Genomic DNA, 19,636 nt, shown 5'->3' with positions numbered 1-19,636 from the left:
TTGTTCCGTGATGAGACCTTGTGCCTTTTTCTCGCGTAAATTTTCACCCGCCGAGCGGAATTATGATGTTGGGAATCGGGAGCTTTTGGCTATGAAGTGGGCTTTTGAGGAGTGGCGTCATTGGCTTGAGGGGGCTAGACATCAGGTGGTGGTATTGACTGACCACAAAAATCTAATTTATCTTGAGTCCGCCAGACGCCTGAATCCTAGACAGGCGCGCTGGTCGTTGTTTTTCTCTCGGTTTAATTTTGTGGTGTCCTACCTGCCGGGTTCTAAGAATGTTAAGGCGGATGCCCTTTCTAGGAGTTTTGAGCCTGACTCCCCTGGTAACTCTGAACCTACAGGTATCCTTAAGGATGGAGTGATATTGTCTGCCGTTTCTCCAGACCTGCGGCGGGCCTTGCAGGAGTTTCAGGCGGATAGACCTGATCGTTGCCCACCTGGTAGACTGTTTGTTCCTGATGATTGGACCAGTAAAGTCATTTCTGAGGTTCATTCTTCTGCGTTGACAGGTCATCCTGGAATCTTTGGTACCAGGGATTTGGTGGCAAGGTCCTTCTGGTGGCCTTCCCTGTCTCGAGATGTGCGAGGCTTTGTGCAGTCTTGTGACGTTTGTGCTCGGGCCAAGCCTTGTTGTTCTCGGGCTAGTGGATTGTTGTTGCCCTTGCCTATCCCGAAGAGGCCCTGGACGCACATCTCTACGGATTTTATTTCGGATCTTCCTGTTTCTCAGAAGATGTCTGTCATCTGGGTGGTGTGTGACCGTTTCTCTAAGATGGTCCATTTGGTTCCCCTGCCTAAGTTGCCTTCTTCTTCCGAGTTGGTTCCTCTGTTTTTTCAAAATGTGGTCCGTTTGCATGGTATTCCGGAGAATATCGTTTCTGACAGAGGAACCCAATTCGTGTCTAGATTTTGGCGAGCATTCTGTGCTAGGATGGGCATAGATTTGTCTTTCTCGTCTGCTTTCCATCCTCAGACTAATGGCCAGACCGAGCGGACGAATCAGACCTTGGAGACATATTTGAGGTGTTTTGTGTCTGCAGATCAGGATGATTGGGTTGCTTTTTTGCCTTTAGCAGAGTTTGCCCTCAATAATCGGGCCAGCTCTGCCACCTTGGTGTCTCCTTTTTTCTGTAATTCGGGGTTTCATCCTCGATTTTCTTCTGGTCAGGTGGAATCTTCGGATTGTCCTGGAGTGGATGCTGTGGTGGAGAGGTTGCATCAGATTTGGGGGCAGGTAGTGGACAATTTGAAGTTGTCCCAGGAGAAGACTCAGCTTTTTGCCAACCGCCGGCGTCGGGTTGGTCCTCGGCTTTGTGTTGGGGACTTGGTGTGGTTGTCTTCTCGTTTTGTCCCTATGAGGGTTTCTTCTCCTAAGTTTAAGCCTCGGTTCATCGGCCCGTACAAGATATTGGAGATTCTTAACCCTGTGTCCTTCCGTTTGGACCTCCCTGCATCTTTTTCTATTCATAATGTTTTTCATCGGTCATTGTTGCGCAGGTATGAGGTACCGGTTGTGCCTTCCGTTGAGCCTCCTGCTCCAGTGTTGGTTGAGGGCGAGTTGGAGTACGTTGTGGAAAAAATCTTGGACTCCCGTGTTTCCAGACGGAAACTCCAGTATCTGGTCAAATGGAAGGGATACGGTCAGGAGGATAATTCTTGGGTGACTGCCTCTGATGTTCATGCCTCCGATCTGGTCCGTGCCTTTCATAGGGCTCATCCTGATCGCCCTGGTGGTTCTGGTGAGGGTTCGGTGCCCCCTCCTTGAGGGGGGGGTACTGTTGTGAAATTGGATTTTGGGCTCCCCCGGTGGCCACTGGTGGAATTGAACTGGTGTGCATCATCCCCTCTGTTCACCTGTTTCCATCAGGATGTGGGAGTCGCTATTTAACCTTGCTCCTCTGTCACTTCCATGCCGGTCAACATTGTAATCAGAAGCCTTTCTGTGCATGTTCCTGCTGCTAGACAACTCCCAGCTAAGTTGGACTTTAGTCCTCGTTTGTTTTTGCATTTTGTTCCAGTTCACAGCTGTAGTTTCGTTTCTGTGTCTGGAAAGCTCTTGTGATCTGAAATTGCCACTCTGATGTTATGAGTTAATACTAGAGTCTTAAAGTAATTTCAGGATGGTATTTTGATAGGGTTTTCAGCTGACCATGAAAGTGCCCTTTCTGTCTTCCTGCTATCTAGTAAGCGGACCTCAATTTTGCTAAACCTATTTTCATACTACGTTTGTCATTTCATCTAAAATCACCGCCAATATATGTGGGGGCCTCTGTCTGCCTATCGGGGAAATTTCTCTAGAGGTGAGCCAGGACTATATTTTCCTCTGCCAGGATTAGTTAGTCCTCCGGCCGGCGCTGGGCGTCTAGGGATAAAAAACGTAGGCAACGCTACCCGGCTACTGTTAGTTGTGCGGCAGGTTTAGTTCATGGTCAGTTTAGTTTCCATCCTTCCAAGAGCTAGTACTTATGTTTGCTGGGCTATGTTCTCTTGCCATTGAGAACCATAACAGAAGATCTTAAAAAGACTCTCAAGAGACGCTTTGTATTTCTTAAAATGGATGCATGCACACGTCACAGAGTGAACTATTTTGCTATCAACGTTCAATAGGTTTGTGACAACAAAATAACTGTTATTAAGACACTGGCAGTAAAAGATACTAAAGCTCATCACAACAGCCAGTTTCTCCACACCTTAGTGGGAAAAGTTCTGCAAGATTATGAACTCAAAAAAGAACAGGTTCTTGCTATTGTAACTGATAATGCTTCAAACATGATAAGTACAATTAAACTGATGAATGAGAATAATGAAGGTGAACAGCAGCTAGAAGAACATTTCACATTCAGTATGTTGGAGATGGAAGGCCATAATCCTGTTTCAATAACGGAGGAGCAAACAGATATTACTACAGAAGAACAGCAAAATGATTCTTTACAATTAGATGATCTTGTTGAAGCTGCTTCACACCTCTTTCCTATTCATCACATGTGCTGTGTTGTGCACACGCTGCAGCTAGTAATAAGGGATAGTCTGCAAGAGGGACATGATGGAACTCTGATTGGCAAAGTGAGGAAATTGTCTATTGCTGCCAGAACCCCTAAAATTGATTCCGTCTTGAAGAGACGTGATGGAAAAGGGGCAATTGTGGATCAAGCCCCTCGGTGGGGCAGCACCTATTTAATAATTGAGCGATTGCTTGAGCTGAAACCCTTCCTTGTAGATAAGGCCAACCCTCAGGTAACACTACATGAAGGTCAATGGACACAGGTGGCTGAATTGAAGGAATTGCTTCATCACCCATTTACAGTGACTAAAAAGTTACAAACTGAGGATTTAACTCCTGACATTTTTATAAAGGAGTGGAAGAACTTGTTGTTTTGCCTGTCCGAAAGAGGAGGTTTAATCACAGATGGCATTGCTGCTTCAATGAAAAGGAGAGAGACACTGCTATTAGATAATAAAATTCTTCTGGCAGCTGCTTATGTGGACCAGAGTCATCGTATATTGTGGATGATCAACAGCTTACTAAAGGAAAAGAAGCTTTGATTGAGGTAGCAGTTAGGATGAGTGGGTTACAGGACAGCCAAGAGCAAGAGGACTTGGGCTCTGCCACTGCTGCTGCGGCCGTTCCTTCATCCTCAGATGAAGAGATGTCGCCCATATGGTTACTGCTTTGCCACCAACCCAGGTTAGGGTAGAGAGGTTGTTCTCTAGCCTTAAAATAATTAGGTCAGATTTGAGGTCATCTATAAAGGAGGATCTGATGGAGGCGTACTGATTGCTGTAGATAAGCCCCTGATGCCGGTGGCTGAAGCTTATAGGCTAAAAATGCGGTGACAGATTCCCTTTAAACATGAGCCATGTATGAGGGTGTCGGAGTCGTGGAGTCGGTGTCATGGGAATTGAGGAGTCGGAGTTGGAGGTTTGGCTTACTGACTCCACAGCCCTGTGCTATATAAGCTCCAACTTAGTAAGATGCAATATCAGATGCAACCATTCATGAAGTAGATGTACTGGACGTTACTGGATATTGTCTATGTAATATTTGTTGTGGAGTTAATGAGAAGCGTTAATACATTTTGTTTCTTCGTGCACAGAAACCTCAGGCTGCATTTTGACGAAGCTGAAATGCAAAAATAATAGTAAAATGTTCATTTAGATCCATTGTTTCCATTCATTAGCTCTTCCCGATGGCAATTCCACATTTCTGGCACACTCACACTCAAGAGCAATGGGGACAGGAGTAAAGATCAATGATATAATGGGATGATGTGTCCGTACACACAGCCGTGCTCATTGTCTGAGGAGCCAGGTGTGCACACGAGCCACGAAACAAGAGACATCCAGAAGGGTACATGCCGAAAATCCTAGTGTCAAACCACACAAAAAAGTGTAGAAAAAGTAACTAAGGGTCTGTGCGCACGTTCAGTATTTGGTACAGAAATTTCTGCATCTTTTGGTAAAATACACACGTTTTTGCGGCATTTTTTTCCATGCGTTTTCGGCTCAGATTTCCCCCCACTCATTAGTATAGATGAAATTTGCAGCAAAAACTCTGAAGGCTATATGCACGCGTTGCAGATTTGACTGTGGAATTTTCTGTGCAGATTCTGCATTTCTTGGCAGAAAACGCAGGTCAGAATCTGCGCCTTTTTTTGGTATGCGCACACGTTGCAGATTTTGGTGCGGATTTCTTCCTTTTTTTACCCCTGCGGATTTCTATTATGGAATGGGTGCAGAAACGCAGCAGAGCTGCAAAAAGAAGTGACATGCTCCTTTTTTTAATCTGCTGCTCTTTCCGTGCGGCTTTTTCTGCACCATTAGCACAGCATTTTTTTTGCCATTGATTTACATTGTATTGTAAGTCACTTGCGGATCTGCAGTGTTTCTGCGCTGGAAAAAAAAGCTGCGGATCCGCAGGAAATCTGCAACGTGTGCACATACCCGAAAGAATTGACATCCTGCAGATTTTCTGCACCAAATCTGCAAGTCACAAATAAGTAACGTGTGTATGAGACTTCAGGATTCACATTCACTTTGCTGGAGTCAGGAAATCAGGCTTTGTGACAAAACTGCGCAGAAAAAAAGTGCCAAAAATGCAAGGTGTGCACACAGCCAAAAAGTGCCTGTCATTCCGGTCATCACCAAATCACGGCTCTATTTGCATATTGGGCCGTTATACTACATTATGTTCCTTGTATGGAAGCTCTTGAAAGGGTTTTCCGGTTTGAGAAAACTCCTGTACATCTGCTGCAGTTTGTCATAAAAGTCAACAACTCACCCTCCCCTGGTCCAGCTCTGTTTCTGCCAATGTGTCTATGTTGTTTATTGTCTGCAGTGCTGATGTCACGGTGACAGCACTGCAGCCAATAACTGAGCTCACCCTTTCTTTTTTGCCCAAGTTGATGGCACATGACATCTGCACTGCAGACAATAAGGATAACAGACACCGGTAGCAGTGGTGGAGGCTCCGCACTGGACCCGAAGAGGGGGGAAAAGCACTATTTGTTTGTTTTTAAAAAGCTTGGAGAAATTAAATGGACCCGTCACTGCTCTTTGTACGCTTGTTTCCATAAATACCTGCATTCACTATGGAATATTCTGGAGCAGGTTTTCACATAATACAGTGTTGTCCTATTCCTTTTTTAATCCTTATGAAAAATTGGAAATTGGGTGTCTGCATCCCCATAGTTAAAGTAGAGATGTTATTCAATGGGGCAGTGCTGATGGCCGATTTTTTTTACTGACACTGTCTGTGAAAAAAATGGCACCCATGAGATACCCATTCAAATCTATGGGTGTGGGAAAGAATTTGGATGCCACAGTATAGGATCCGATTTTTTCCATTTCTGTAGCATAGGAAACCATAAATGGTCCTGGAAATTACTAATAGCTGCTAATGTAAAAAACGGATTTTATACTAATGACAAGTGAGAAAAAATGTGTCCCTCTTTTCTGGATGAAAATCGGAATGATTTTGCATACGCTCGTGTGACCCTAGCCTTAGACTGTGTAGGAGCCCCCCCATATCAATTTAGTCAATAATTTCTAGAAGGAATAACAAAGGAACCACAAAACAAATGATACAGAATTGTTATCTACTAGCGAGAACCTGCATCCAACCAGGTCTGCTCATCATTGGTTTTACATCTTTTTATACAAATAGTTCTATTAGTGGCTTATTTATTTTTGCGTTAATTCATTATTTCATTGGCGCCTTTTTTAAGTTAACCTACCTTGGTTTTGCCTGTTTTCTTTTGTTAGGCAATATGGGGGTGGCATTAAGCTCCCAGATCTTTTAGTCTAATTCATCATTTGCAAGATTTTTTCTTGTCCACTCCTTTTGATGAATCTGATGCAAAATCCACCTCCGCAAAAAATAAATAAAAAAATGAAATGACTTTGAAAAAAAAGCAAATAATGAATCGGGCATTTGTGCCTAATTTATCTGCTCAATCTCAAGCCACCGATACACTCTGATAAATAAAAAAAAAAAGGCAGAAGTAGGCAAAATTCATATATCTGCCACACAATGCATGGCTGTCAAGTTCAGGGCATCAAGGTCCATACACGGCCCGTGTTTCATGAATGTCTGAATTCAGCCTTATTCCCAAACTCACATTTTCTAGGGTACAAGAGGTGACGTGTTTATAATCTGCATGGTAAAAAGATCTGAAGTGTCTCCATTCTCCGCGTGTAGTGAGATCTCTTGTTGTAGGCCATAACGCCACTTACCTTCCCCACATTGGTGTATGCTCTCCAGCAGCTGAAATCCGTATTCCTTATGATCGGTGCAGAGCAGGGACAGCACAGCCTGCCCCACAGACAGAGCTGCCGGCTTCCCGTTCCACTCTTTGGTCAGTCCATTGATAAGTTCTGCAGTGGGACATTTCTTAAGCAAAAACAAGTAGTCATCTGTAAGGGAAAAAAGATGAGGATAGTATAGATATGGGCTGTAATACTGGAGGAATGTATGGCCGGAACTGAGCATGTGTATCTTGCATGGACCTGGCCTAAAATAATCCAACATTTATAGACTGCATTGCTCATGTTAGGCAGACGAGGGGGATACATGATGCGCCAAAAAACAATTTTGACTTTTGACTTCTTGGAGTTTAGTACAGAGAAAGTGTGGTTTGTCTTTGAGTAAGTAAAGTGGTTTTACTGGATCAAGTTTCTTTATTACAATGGCATCGCCAGTATGAAAATAACAACATTTGATTGATGGACATCTATCACTTGAAACGTTTCACCGATCTCTAAACCCCATTCTGTAGTGTGGAGCTCCTGTATGAGCGCAGGCACCGAGCGGTATAGGGGCTCAGGAGTAGGCCTACTGGTTTGTACACCACTCTCATAGTACAAGTACATGTGAATTTTACCCATCAGACTATCATGGGCTCATGCTCTATCAGGAAAAAACACAAATAGAATATTTATGCTAAGAAAAGATGTCTAATTCGGGCCTTGGCCATGGTTTACATGCTCAGTCTTATGGTAACACTGAGCAACTGCTCTGTATGTTTATGTCACCCCCATTGGATGTAGTCTATATGGACTTTTCAAAGCCTTTGTTACGGTGCAACACAAAAAATTGATATATAAATTGAGAATAATGGAACTAGAGGAAAATATGTGTAACTGGTTTAATAACTGTCTCAGCGATAGGAAACAAAGCGTGGTTATTAATGGAACACACTTAAAGTGGTACCACAGGGGTCAGTATTGGGCCTTCTTCTTTTTAACATATTTAATAATGACTTTGGAGGGGGCATTTAGAGTAGAATTACAATATGTGAAGATGATACAAAACTCTGCAGAGTAATCAACACAGAGGAGGATAATTTAATATGACGGAAGGATTTATGTAAGCTGGAGGCTTGGGCTAAGAAATGGCAATTGAAATTTAAAGGGAAACTGTGAGGTCCCCAAGCCCTCCAACCCAGCAGCATTAACATATATATGACTAAATTCTCTGCCTAACCAGCCCTATATAATGCTATTCACTGAAATCCGTGTTTAAAAAAAGTAGTTTTAACCTCTGCTTTTAGGCTGTGTGCACACATCGCTTTTTTTTCGTGGATTTTCGCTATAAAAACGCTATAAAACGGCGAAAAAATGCTCACATTAAGCATGCTATTTAATAGAATGCAATCCGCATTTTTGTGCACATGCTGCGTTGTTTTCCTGAGCGGAAACGCTTTCCAGAAAAAAAAGCAGCGTTCATTAAATTTGCGGAATCGTGGGGATTCCGCACACCTAGGAATGCATTGATCCACTTTCTTCCCACATGTGGCTATGCCCACCATGCGGGAAGTAAGCAGATCATGTGCGGTTGGTACCCAGGGTGGAGGGGAGGAGACTTTCCTCCACGGACTGGGCACCATATAATTGGTAAAAAAAAAAAATTTAAATAAAAAATACTGATATACTCACCTTCTGATGGCCCCCGGAGTCTTCCCGCCTCTCAGTGGTGCACGCGGCGGCTTCCGTTCTCATGGATGCTTTGTGTGAAGGACCTGCGATGACGTCGCGGTCACGTGACCGTGACGTCATCGCAGGTCCTGAACACAAAGCATCTACAGGAACGGAAGCCGCCGCGTGCACTGCCGAGGAGATCGTGGGCCATCAGAAGGTGAGTATAACCATTTTTTTAATTTGTTTATTACTTTTAACATTATATCTTTTTACTATTGATGCTGCATAGGCAGCATCAATAGTAAAAAGTTGTTCACACTTGTCAAACACTGTTTGACAAGTGTGACCAGCCTGTCAATCAGTTTTCCAAGCGATGCTACAGATCGCTTGGAAAACGCTAGCATTCTGCAAGCTAATTACGCTTGCAAAACGCTAGGAATATGCATGCCAATTCCGCATGCGATATACCCACGGCAGGAGTTGCAGAATAGCCGCAGAAATTTCCGCGGCAATTCTGCAAAGTGTGCACTTAGCCTTGGAATGCGAATTAGGGCCTTGACTAGTTGATGGAAGTCATGGGGAACATGACAGGTTCCCTTTAATTTAGATAACTGCAAGGTCATGTACTTGGCAGAAGAAATAAAATATATAATTATGTACTAAATTCTAAAGCACTGGGTAAAAATGTCACTGAAAAACACTTGGGTGTATGGGTGGATGGCAAACTCTACTTTAGTGATCAACGTCAGGCAGCTGCTGCCAAAGCAAACAAAATAATGGGATGCATTAAGAGAGGCATACAGTTAGGTCCATATATATTTGGACAGAGACAACATTTTTCTTATTTTGGTTATAGACATTGCCACAATGAATTTTAAACAAAACAATTCAGATGCAGTTGAAGTTCAGACTTTCAGCTTTCATTTGAGGGTATCCACATTAAAATTGGATGAAGGGTTTAGGAGTTTCAGCTCCTTAACATGTGCCACCCTGTTTTTAAAGGGACCAAAAGTAATTGGACAATTGACTCCAAGGCTATTTCATGGACAGGTGTGGGCAATCCCTTCGTTACGTCATTCTCAATTAAGCAGATAAAAGGCCTGGAGTTTATTTGAGGTGTGGTGCTTGCATTTGGAAGGTTTTGCTGTGAAGTAAACATGCGGTGAAAGGAGCTCTCCTTGCAGGTGAAACAAGCCATCCTTAAGCTGCGAAAACAGAAAAAAACAAGCCGAGAAATTGCTACAATATTAGGAGTGGCAAAATCAACAGTTTGGTACATCCTGATAAAGAAAGCACTGGTGAACTCATCAATGCAAAAAGACCTGGGCGCCCACGAAAGACAACAGTGGTGGATGATCGCAGAATAATCTCCATGGTGAAGAGAAACCCCTTCACAACAGCCAACCAAGTGACCAACACTCTCCAGGACATCGGCGTATCAATATCCAAATCTACTATAAAGAGGAGACTGCATGAAAGTAACTACAGAGGGTTCACTGCACGGTGCAAGCCACTCATAAGCATCAAGAATACAAAGGCTAGACTGGACTTTGCTAAAAAACATCTAAAAAAGCCAGCACAGTTCTGGAAGAACATTTTTTGGACAGATGAAACCAAGATCAACCTCTACCAGAATGATGGAAAGAGAAAAGTATGGTGAAGGCGTGGTACAGCTCATGATCCAAAGCATACCACATCATCTGTAAAACACGGCGGAGGCAGTGTGATGGCTTGGGCATGCATGGCTGCCAGTGGCACTGGGTCACTAGTGTTTATTGATGATGTGACACAGGACAGAAGCAGCTGAATGAATTCTGAGGTATTCAGAGCCATACTGTGTGCTCAGATCCAGCCAAATGCAGCCAAACTGGTTGGTCGTCGTTTCATACTACAGATGGACAATGACCCAAAACATAAAGCCAAAGCAACCCAGGAGTTTATTAAAGCAAAGAAGTGGAATATTCCTGAATGGCCAAGTCAGTCACCTGATCTCAATCCAATTGTGCAGCATTTCACTTGTTAAAGACTAAACTTCAGACAGAAAGGCCCACAAACAAACAGCAACTGAAAACCACCGCAGTGAAGGCCTGGCAGAGCATCAAAAGGAGGAAACACAGCGTCTGGTGATGTCCATGAGTTCAAGACTTCAGGCAGTCATTGCCAACAAAGGGTTTTCAACCAAGCACTAAAAATAAACATTTTATTTACAATTATTTAATCTGTCCAATTAGTTTTGGTCCCTTTAAAAACAGGGTGGCACATGTTAAGGAGCTGAAACTCCTAAACCCTTCATCCAAATTTAATGTGGATACCCTCAAATGAAAGCTGAAAGTCTGAACTTCAACTGCATCTGAATTGTTTTGTTTAAAATTCATTGTGGTAATGTCTATAACCAAAATTAGAAAAATGTTGTCTCTGTCCAAATATATATAGACCTAACTGTAGATGCTCATGACGAGAACATAGTTTTGCCTCTGTACAAGTCACTAGTGCGGCCACATGCTGTGAACAATTTTAGTCTCCAGTGATATAAGGACATAGCTAAACTACAGCGGGTGTAGAGAAGAGCAACCAAGGTTATTAGAGGACTGGGGGGTCTGCCATACAAAGATAGGTTATTACACTTGGGGCTATTTAGTTTGGAAAAACGAAGGCTAAGGGGTGATCTTATGTTAATGTATAAATATATGAGGGGACAGTACAAAGACCTTTCTGCTGATCTTTTTAATCATAGACCGGTGACAGGGACAAGGGGGCATCCTCTACGTCTGGAGGAAAGAAGGTTTAAGCATAATAACAGACGCGGATTCTTTACTGTAAGAGCAGTGAGACTATGGAACTCTCTGCCGTATGATGTTGTAATGAGTGATTCCCTACTGAAATTTAAGAGGGGACTGGATGCCTTTCTTGAAAAGTATAATGTTACAGGGTATATACACTAGATTCCTTGATAGGGCGTTGATCCAGGGAACTAGTCTGATTGCTGTATGTGGAGTCGGGAAGGATTTTTTTTCCCCAATGTGGAGCTTACTCTTTGCCACATGTTTTTTTTGCCTTCCTCTGGATCAACATGTTAGGGCATGTTAGGTTAGGCTACGGGTTGAACTAGATGAACTTAAAGTCTTCCTTCAACCTTAATAACTATGTAACTATGAAGACCTATGTTACTACGTTTAGGGGCGATCATATACAATGTACAAATATATGAGGGGACAGTACACAGATCTTTCTAATGATCTTTTTAAACTTAGGCCTATGATGGAGGCAAAGAGGGAATCCTCTACTGTGTGTCTAGTGGAAAAAAGGTTTAATCATAATGACAGACGCAGATTCTTTACTGTAAGAGCAGTGAGATTATGGAACTCTATGCCACATGAGGTTGTAATGGTTGATTCACTACTAAAATTCAAGAAGGGCCTGGATGCCTTTCTTGATAAATATATTATTTCAGATTATGGGTGCTAGATTCTGTGATGTGATGTTGATCCAGGGAACTAATCTGATTACTGTATGGCATTAGGAAGGAATTCTCCCCCTAATATGGAGCAATTAATGTTTGCCACATGGGTTTTTTTGCCTTCCTCTGGATCAACATGTTAGGCTTCTTTTACATTTGCCATGTTTCTGCGGCAACAATACATTTCTATGGCGCCGCAAAAACGGGCCGCAAAAAATTCATCAGAGCGCCGTACGCCATATGGCAGTGAGGGCAGTATTTACGGCCGTGAAAAAATAACGAGCCTGCTCGATATTTTTCACGGCTTTCGGACACGGCCCCCATTAAAAATCAATGGGCCCGCAAAAACAACGGAAGCTTGTTTTTGCAGTGCACCGTATTTGCGGATCTGCCTTTTTTTTTTTCAATACTTTTTCCCTAGTATTCGAAACCAGAAAACGTCGATCCACAAGATTTTTGTGGCCCGTTTTTGCAGCAGACCGTGAAAATTACGGCAATCCAGCCCGCTAAAAAGGCTGCAAAAATCACAGCAAGTGTAAAAGAAGCCTTAAGCTATAGGTTGAACTCGATGGATTTAAGTATATCTTCAACCTTAAAACTATGAAACTGTTACAGCTTTTGGGCCAACCATGTCTACCCCATGAGAAGTTATACACAGTCTAGGTGAACGATGGATGGATGAATACCTTGAGGGAAATATACATATAAAATAAAATATACATATAAAATAAAATATACATATATTCTGAACTATTATGAACTACTGTATTCTTCATAACAATACATAAAGAACAGAGGCAGATCAATTGCTTTTCTATTTTTTGTCTCTTCTGTAGCAGCACGGTGGCTCAGTGGTTAGCACTGTGCGGTGGCTCAGTGGATAGCACTGCAGCCTTGCAGCGCTGGAGTCCTGGGTTCAAATCCCACCAAGGACAACATCTGGGAGGAGTTTGTATGTTCTCCGTGGGTTTCCTCCGGGTTCTCTGGCTTCCTCCCACTCTCCAAAGACATACTGATAGGGAATTGTGGAATTCTCATAAAAGTTAAAATGCAAAAAAATGTCATACCTAATAAAAAGCGTTTACTGTGATGGGAGTAGTCGAGAGCCCCTTGGATCTGACCTTGTACACACATGCAGAGAGCAGCCTTCCGGAGGCTAGGACATTTTCGGTAGATCAGCTGAGCCAATGCCAGGCATGTGACCTTGTGGTAAGGCTCTCTCTCTCCGTAATCCCAAATTACATCCCCTAGAGCTTCAGAGACTGTTATCCTGAAAGAGAGAGGTGAAAAACACAATGAGTTATGTCAATCATATTAATTAGGGATAATCCGTTACTGTCCAGTGTAAAGCTGAATTTAACCCACTTACCCCAAACACTAATAAATGCTATAACAAGCAGCCATGTCATTATTAAGGGGAATTCTGGTTGCAAAATTGGGCATGTGGAATAAATTCTTATGAAATGCAGTGCTGTGATGCTTGTGCTATACAAAGTGCTGGTAATGGCTACAGCTCCGCTAGTGTGGGAGGCTGAGCATGAATGGCTGGCCAAGCGTGGCTCTTGGGGTCGTAGGGGCTGTACTAGTCTGTTTTTTCACCATGGACCAATATCACAGACTTTGCCTCCGATTCATGAAAGTTTATATGCCAGAATTCTGGCATAAAAGCTTTCAAAACGTTACATTTTCTGTGCAATGTGAAGCTGCACAAATAATTTGCAACATTTGGCATTTCAAAGCCATTTTCAGCCAAGTGGGTGGAACTGGGGAGGGACAGGGGCGTGACAGCCCCCCGCTCATCAAATTCATGAAGAGTGGGGCGTTCACTACACCACAAATGCTACTCCAGTCACTAACTGGAGTAAGATCTGTGGCGATGCGTATATGGAGACCAGCGTGAAAAGTACCAGTCTTGATGAACTGAGGACAATGACTTAGTGAAGACTTGATACAGATTACAAGCATTACGCTATGGAAAGCTGTATGGTGCCCACTAACACCAATGGAAGGGAACCCCTTCATGTGTTGTGGCTGTTGAAAAGTCATGAGACATGCTGCCGCGGGGTCTCGAACATATGCTTCGACTCAGTTAGTACCCGAGCATGCTCAGATAACACGTTATCCGAGCACATTCACTCATCACTACTGAGGACGTGACTGGCCCGATTCTTCATATTCCTGCCCTCTGCCTTAGTACCACACATCTGCCTTCTGAGAGCACTATGTCTTACCTTTGTTGGGTCACCCAGTGAACTATCAGCTCCATCTTATCATAGGCGACGGCACACTTAACAGCTTCCAGTGTGAGTGCGGCATTTACAGGATGCTTGGCTGAGCTGCTGGATTCCATAAGAGCCTCAAAAAACATCATTAAGGGAGACAAATCGTCCTTACCAACCACAACAGCTGAAGAGGAAAGGAAATCTAATCATATTCACTGCATGATGAAGCCCAATAATCCAGATATCTTCAAATTAGAACACAACAACATGGCTGGCATAAAGGATTGTCATCAGCCAGATATTGGTTACATATGTAAGATGTTTGATATTCTATATATCAGACCAGTCTGTGCTACACAAAACTGTGCTAGGTGCATTACCGATTGTGGCCCATGGGTAAGGCTGCTCTCTGCAGACCTATCCACAATTCATTGTCAGCAGAATTATCGCACATTTTACATTTAGATGGGAAAGGGCGAACTCTGCGGTAATGTCCAAAAACTGAAAAGCTGTGGATGGGAAAACCAGTAGCATACCCTAATAATATAGTACCCTGTGTGCACATACCCGTATAGTACCCTGTGTGACCATACCCTAATAGTATAGTACCCTATGTGCACATACCCTAATAATATAGTACTCCATATGCACATGCCCTAATAATATAGTACCTCGTGTGCACAAACCCTAATAGTATAGTACCCTGCGTGCACATACCCTAATAGTATAGTACCCTGTGTGCACATACCCTATTAGTATAGTACCCTGTGTGCACATACCCTAATATAGTACCCTGTGTGCACATACCCTAATAGTATAGTACCCTGTGTGCACATACCCTAATAATATAGTACCCTGTGTGCACATACCCTAATAGTATAGTACCCTGTGTGCACATACCCTAATAATATAGTACCCTGTGTGACCATACCCTAATAGTATAGTACCCTATGTGCACATACCCTAATAATATAGTACCCTGTGTGCACATACCCTAATAGTATAGTACCCCGTGTGCACATACCCTAATAGTATAGTACCCTGTGTGCACATACCCTAATAATATAGTACCCTGTGTGCACATACCCTAATAATATAGTACCCTGTGTGCACATACCCTAATAGTATAGTACCCCGTGTGCACATACCCTAATAGTATAGTACCCTGTGTGCACATACCCTAATAATATAGTACCCTGTGTGCACATACCCTAATAATATAGTACCCTGTGTGCACATACCCTAATAGTATAGTACCCTGTGTGCACATACCCTGATAGTATAGTACCCTGTGTGCACATACCCTAATAATATAGTACCCTGTGTGCACATACCCTAATAGTATAGTACCCTGTGTGCACATACCCTAATAGTATAGTACCCTGTGTGCACATACCCTAATAATATAGTACCCTGTGTGCACATACCCTAATAATATAGTACCCTGTGTGCACATACCCTAATAGTATAGTACCCCGTGTGCACATACCCTAATAGTATAGTACCCTGTGTGCACATACCCTAATAATATAGTACCCTGTGTGCACATACCCTAATAATATAGTACCCTGTGTGCACATACCCTAATAGTATAGTACCCTGTGTGCACATACCCTGATAGTATAGTACCCTGTGTGCACATACCCTAATAATATAGTACCCTGTGTGCACATACCCTAATAATATAGTACCCTGTGTGCACATACCCTAATAGTATAGTACCCTGTGTGCACATACCCTAATAGTATAGTACCCTGTGTGCACATACCCTAATAATATAGTACCCTGTGTGCACATACCCTAATAGTATAGTACCCTGTGTGCACATACCCTAATAATATAGTACCCTGTGTGCACATACCCTAATAGTATAGTACCCTGTGTGCACATACCCTAATAGTATAGTACCCTATGTGCACATACCCTAATAATATAGTACCCTGTGTGCACATACCCTAATAATATAGTACCCTGTGTGCACATACCCTAATAGTATAGTACCCTATGTGCACATACCCTAATAATATAGTACCCTGTGTGCACATACCCTAATAATATAGTACCCTGTGTGCACATACCCTAATAGTATAGTACCCTATGTGCACATACCCTAATAATATAGTACCCCGTGTGCACATACCCTAATAATATAGTACCCTGTGTGCACATACCCTAATAGTATAGTACCCTGTGTGCACATACCCTAATAGTATAGTACCCTATGTGCACATACCCTAATAATATAGTACCCTGTGTGCACATACCCTAATAGTATAGTACCCTATGTGCACATACCCTAATAATATAGTACCCTGTGTGCACATACCCTAATAATATAGTACCCTGTGTGCACATACCCTAATAGTATAGTACCCTATGTGCACATACCCTAATAATATAGTACCCCGTGTGCACATACCCTAATAGTATAGTACCCTGTGTGCACATACCCTAATAGTATAGTACCCTATGTGCACATACCCTAATAATATAGTACCCTGTGTGCACATACCCTAATAGTATAGTACCCTATGTGCACATACCCTAATAATATAGTACCCCGTGTGCACATACCCTAATAGTATAGTACCCTGTGTGCACATACCCTAATAGTATAGTACCCTATGTGCACATACCCTAATATAGTACCCTGTGTGCACATACCCTAATAATATAGTACCCTGTGTGCACATACCCTAATAGTATAGTACCCCGTGTGCACATACCCTAATAATATAGTACCCTATGTGCACATACCCTAATAATATAGTACCCCGTGTGCACATACCCTAATAGTATAGTACCCCGTGTGCACATACCCTAATAATATAGTACCCTGTGTGCACATACCCTAATAGTATAGTACCCCGTGTGCACATACCCTAATAATATAGTACCCTGTGTGCACATACCCTAATAGTATAGTACCCTATGTGCACATACCCTAATAATATAGTACCCCGTGTGCACATACCCTAATAGTATAGTACCCTGTGTGCACATACCCTAATAGTATAGTACCCCGTGTGCACATACCCTAATAATATAGTACCCTGTGTGCACATACCCTAATAGTATAGTACCCTATGTGCACATACCCTAATAATATAGTACCCTGTGTGCACATACCCTAATAGTATAGTACCCTGTGTGCACATACCCTAATAGTATAGTACCCCGTGTGCACATACCCTAATAATATAGTACCCTGTGTGCACATACCCTAATAGTATAGTACCCTATGTGCACATACCCTAATAATATAGTACCCTGTGTGCACATACCCTAATAGTATAGTACCCCGTGTGCACATACCCTAATAATATAGTACTCCATATGCACATGCCCTAATAATATAGTACCCCGTGTGCACAAACCCTAATAGTATAGTACCCTATGTGCACATACCCTAATAATATAGTACCCTGTGTGCACATACCCTAATAGTATAGTACCCTGTGTGCACATACCCTAATAGTATAGTACCCCGTGTGCACATACCCTAATAGTATAGTACCCTATGTGCACATACCCTAATAATATAGTACCCTGTGTGCACATATCCTAATAATATAGTACTCCATATGCACATGCCCTAATAATATAGTACCCCGTGTGCACAAACCCTAATAATATAGTACCCTATGTGCACATACCCTAATAGTATAGTACCCCGTGTGCACATACCCTAATAATATAGTACTCCATATGCACATGCCCTAATAATATAGTACCCCGTGTGCACAAACCCTAATAGTATAGTACCCTATGTGCACATACCCTAATAATATAGTACCCTGTGTGCACATACCCTAATAGTATAGTACCCTATGTGCACATACCCTAATAATATAGTACCCTGTGTGCACATACCCTAATAGTATAGTACCCTATGTGCACATACCCTAATAATATAGTACCCCGTGTGCACATACCCTAATAGTATAGTACCCTATGTGCACATACCCTAATAATATAGTACCCTGTGTGCACATATCCTAATAATATAGTACTCCATATGCACATGCCCTAATAATATAGTACCCCGTGTGCACAAACCCTAATAATATAGTACCCTATGTGCACATACCCTAATAGTATAGTACCCCGTGTGCACATACCCTAATAATATAGTACTCCATATGCACATGCCCTAATAATATAGTACCCCGTGTGCACAAACCCTAATAGTATAGTACCCTATGTGCACATACCCTAATAATATAGTACCCTGTGTGCACATACCCTAATAGTATAGTACCCTATGTGCACATACCCTAATAATATAGTACCCTGTGTGCACATACCCTAATAGTATAGTACCCTATGTGCACATACCCTAATAATATAGTACCCCGTGTACACAAACCCTAATAGTATAGTACCCTATGTGCACATACCCTAATAATATAGTACCCTGTGTGCACATACCCTAATAGTATAGTACCCTATGTGCACATACCCTAATAATATAGTACCCCGTGTACACAAACCCTAATAGTATAGTACCCTGTGTGCACATACTGTATCCTATCCTATGTGCGGACAATGAAATGACTGAGACCTAGTGGGTGTGTTTAATGCAGACAGAGCACTAAATTAGCCTATTTTGTGAGTGTTCTGCTCAAATACCAAAGCATATCGGTCAAGAACAAGATATAAGGAGATGTCTGTCTGTGTTTTAAGTCACTGCCTATATAAAGACGTAGGCCCAGATTAATCAAGACCGGCATTCTGAAGTCAGACGCTTCTGATTCATTAAGAGGCGCACACCTCCTAATGGATCTGGAGCATCTGACTCAAGAGATGTGCACCTCCGCCAAAAATGCGGACCTCAGACAGAAAATGGAGAAAGGTTTCTGGCGTACAATACGCCACAACTCGTCATGAATTAGATGAATGGCTGTTGTCAAGCCCGATTGCACCCGCATCCTGCCCCGCTCTGCCCATTTTGACATAGCTGGGTGAAACTTGTGTGAAAACACCAAAAGTCTTTAAGCTCTAAAAGAATGTTAACTCCTTCTGCAATGTTAGTTATGTACAGTGGATAAAATGGGGAGATTTGTGAAGACTGCTGTATCACTTGGGGAACACCATTCTTCTAGGGCAATGTGCACCATATGGCTGTTGGGGAATATGGAGCACCGGCCTCTGGGGATCATAGACTTGCTTGCATTACAGGAGTTGCTGAATTTGCTCTATTTCTTGCAGTTTGGTAATACATCAGCTGTATATAACTCTGGGCACATCTTATCTCTTTACCTCTAAATCTCTCCATTGTTTCCATATTCCTGAGGATTCCTCGGGGACTGTGTGCGGCATAGACTGCAGCAGCTTTGTACTGGCCATGAACAAACAGCTCATTAAATCTGCGAGGACACAGCACAAAGTCAATGTCAGAGCGGCTAGGAGAATAACAGTGTCCAGATAAATGCACGTGTCACCCGCCACACGGGCATCTCACGTAAGAAGGGGAATTAGCCGCACTCCGGGTTTCCTTTGTCTGTAATAGTTTTCTTAATCCCATGAGAAATAAATG

At 42.6% G+C, this 19,636-nt stretch overlaps 1 protein-coding gene across 2 annotated transcripts in view; it reads right to left on the bottom strand.

The window, feature by feature from the left end:
• The window catches only part of CLHC1 (clathrin heavy chain linker domain containing 1), a 46,640-nt gene that overhangs the window by 6,917 nt on the left and 20,087 nt on the right, over positions 1-19,636 (bottom strand). For both annotated transcript variants that reach the window (XM_077282699.1, XM_077282698.1), the window contains exons 8-11: positions 19,360-19,466; positions 14,107-14,281; positions 12,943-13,145; positions 6,736-6,915 (exon numbers count right to left, since the gene is read on the bottom strand). In XM_077282699.1, the coding sequence (XP_077138814.1) occupies positions 6,736-6,915; positions 12,943-13,145; positions 14,107-14,281; positions 19,360-19,466 (665 nt within the window). The remainder of the gene's footprint in view (positions 1-6,735; positions 6,916-12,942; positions 13,146-14,106; positions 14,282-19,359; positions 19,467-19,636) is intronic.

The sequence above is a fragment of the Ranitomeya variabilis genome, chromosome 2, assembly GCF_051348905.1.
Source record: "Ranitomeya variabilis isolate aRanVar5 chromosome 2, aRanVar5.hap1, whole genome shotgun sequence".
In the NCBI taxonomy this organism is placed as follows: domain Eukaryota; kingdom Metazoa; phylum Chordata; class Amphibia; order Anura; family Dendrobatidae; genus Ranitomeya; species Ranitomeya variabilis.
The sequence above is the reverse complement of the archived record's forward strand: the minus strand, read 5'-3'. Positions and strand labels throughout refer to the sequence as shown.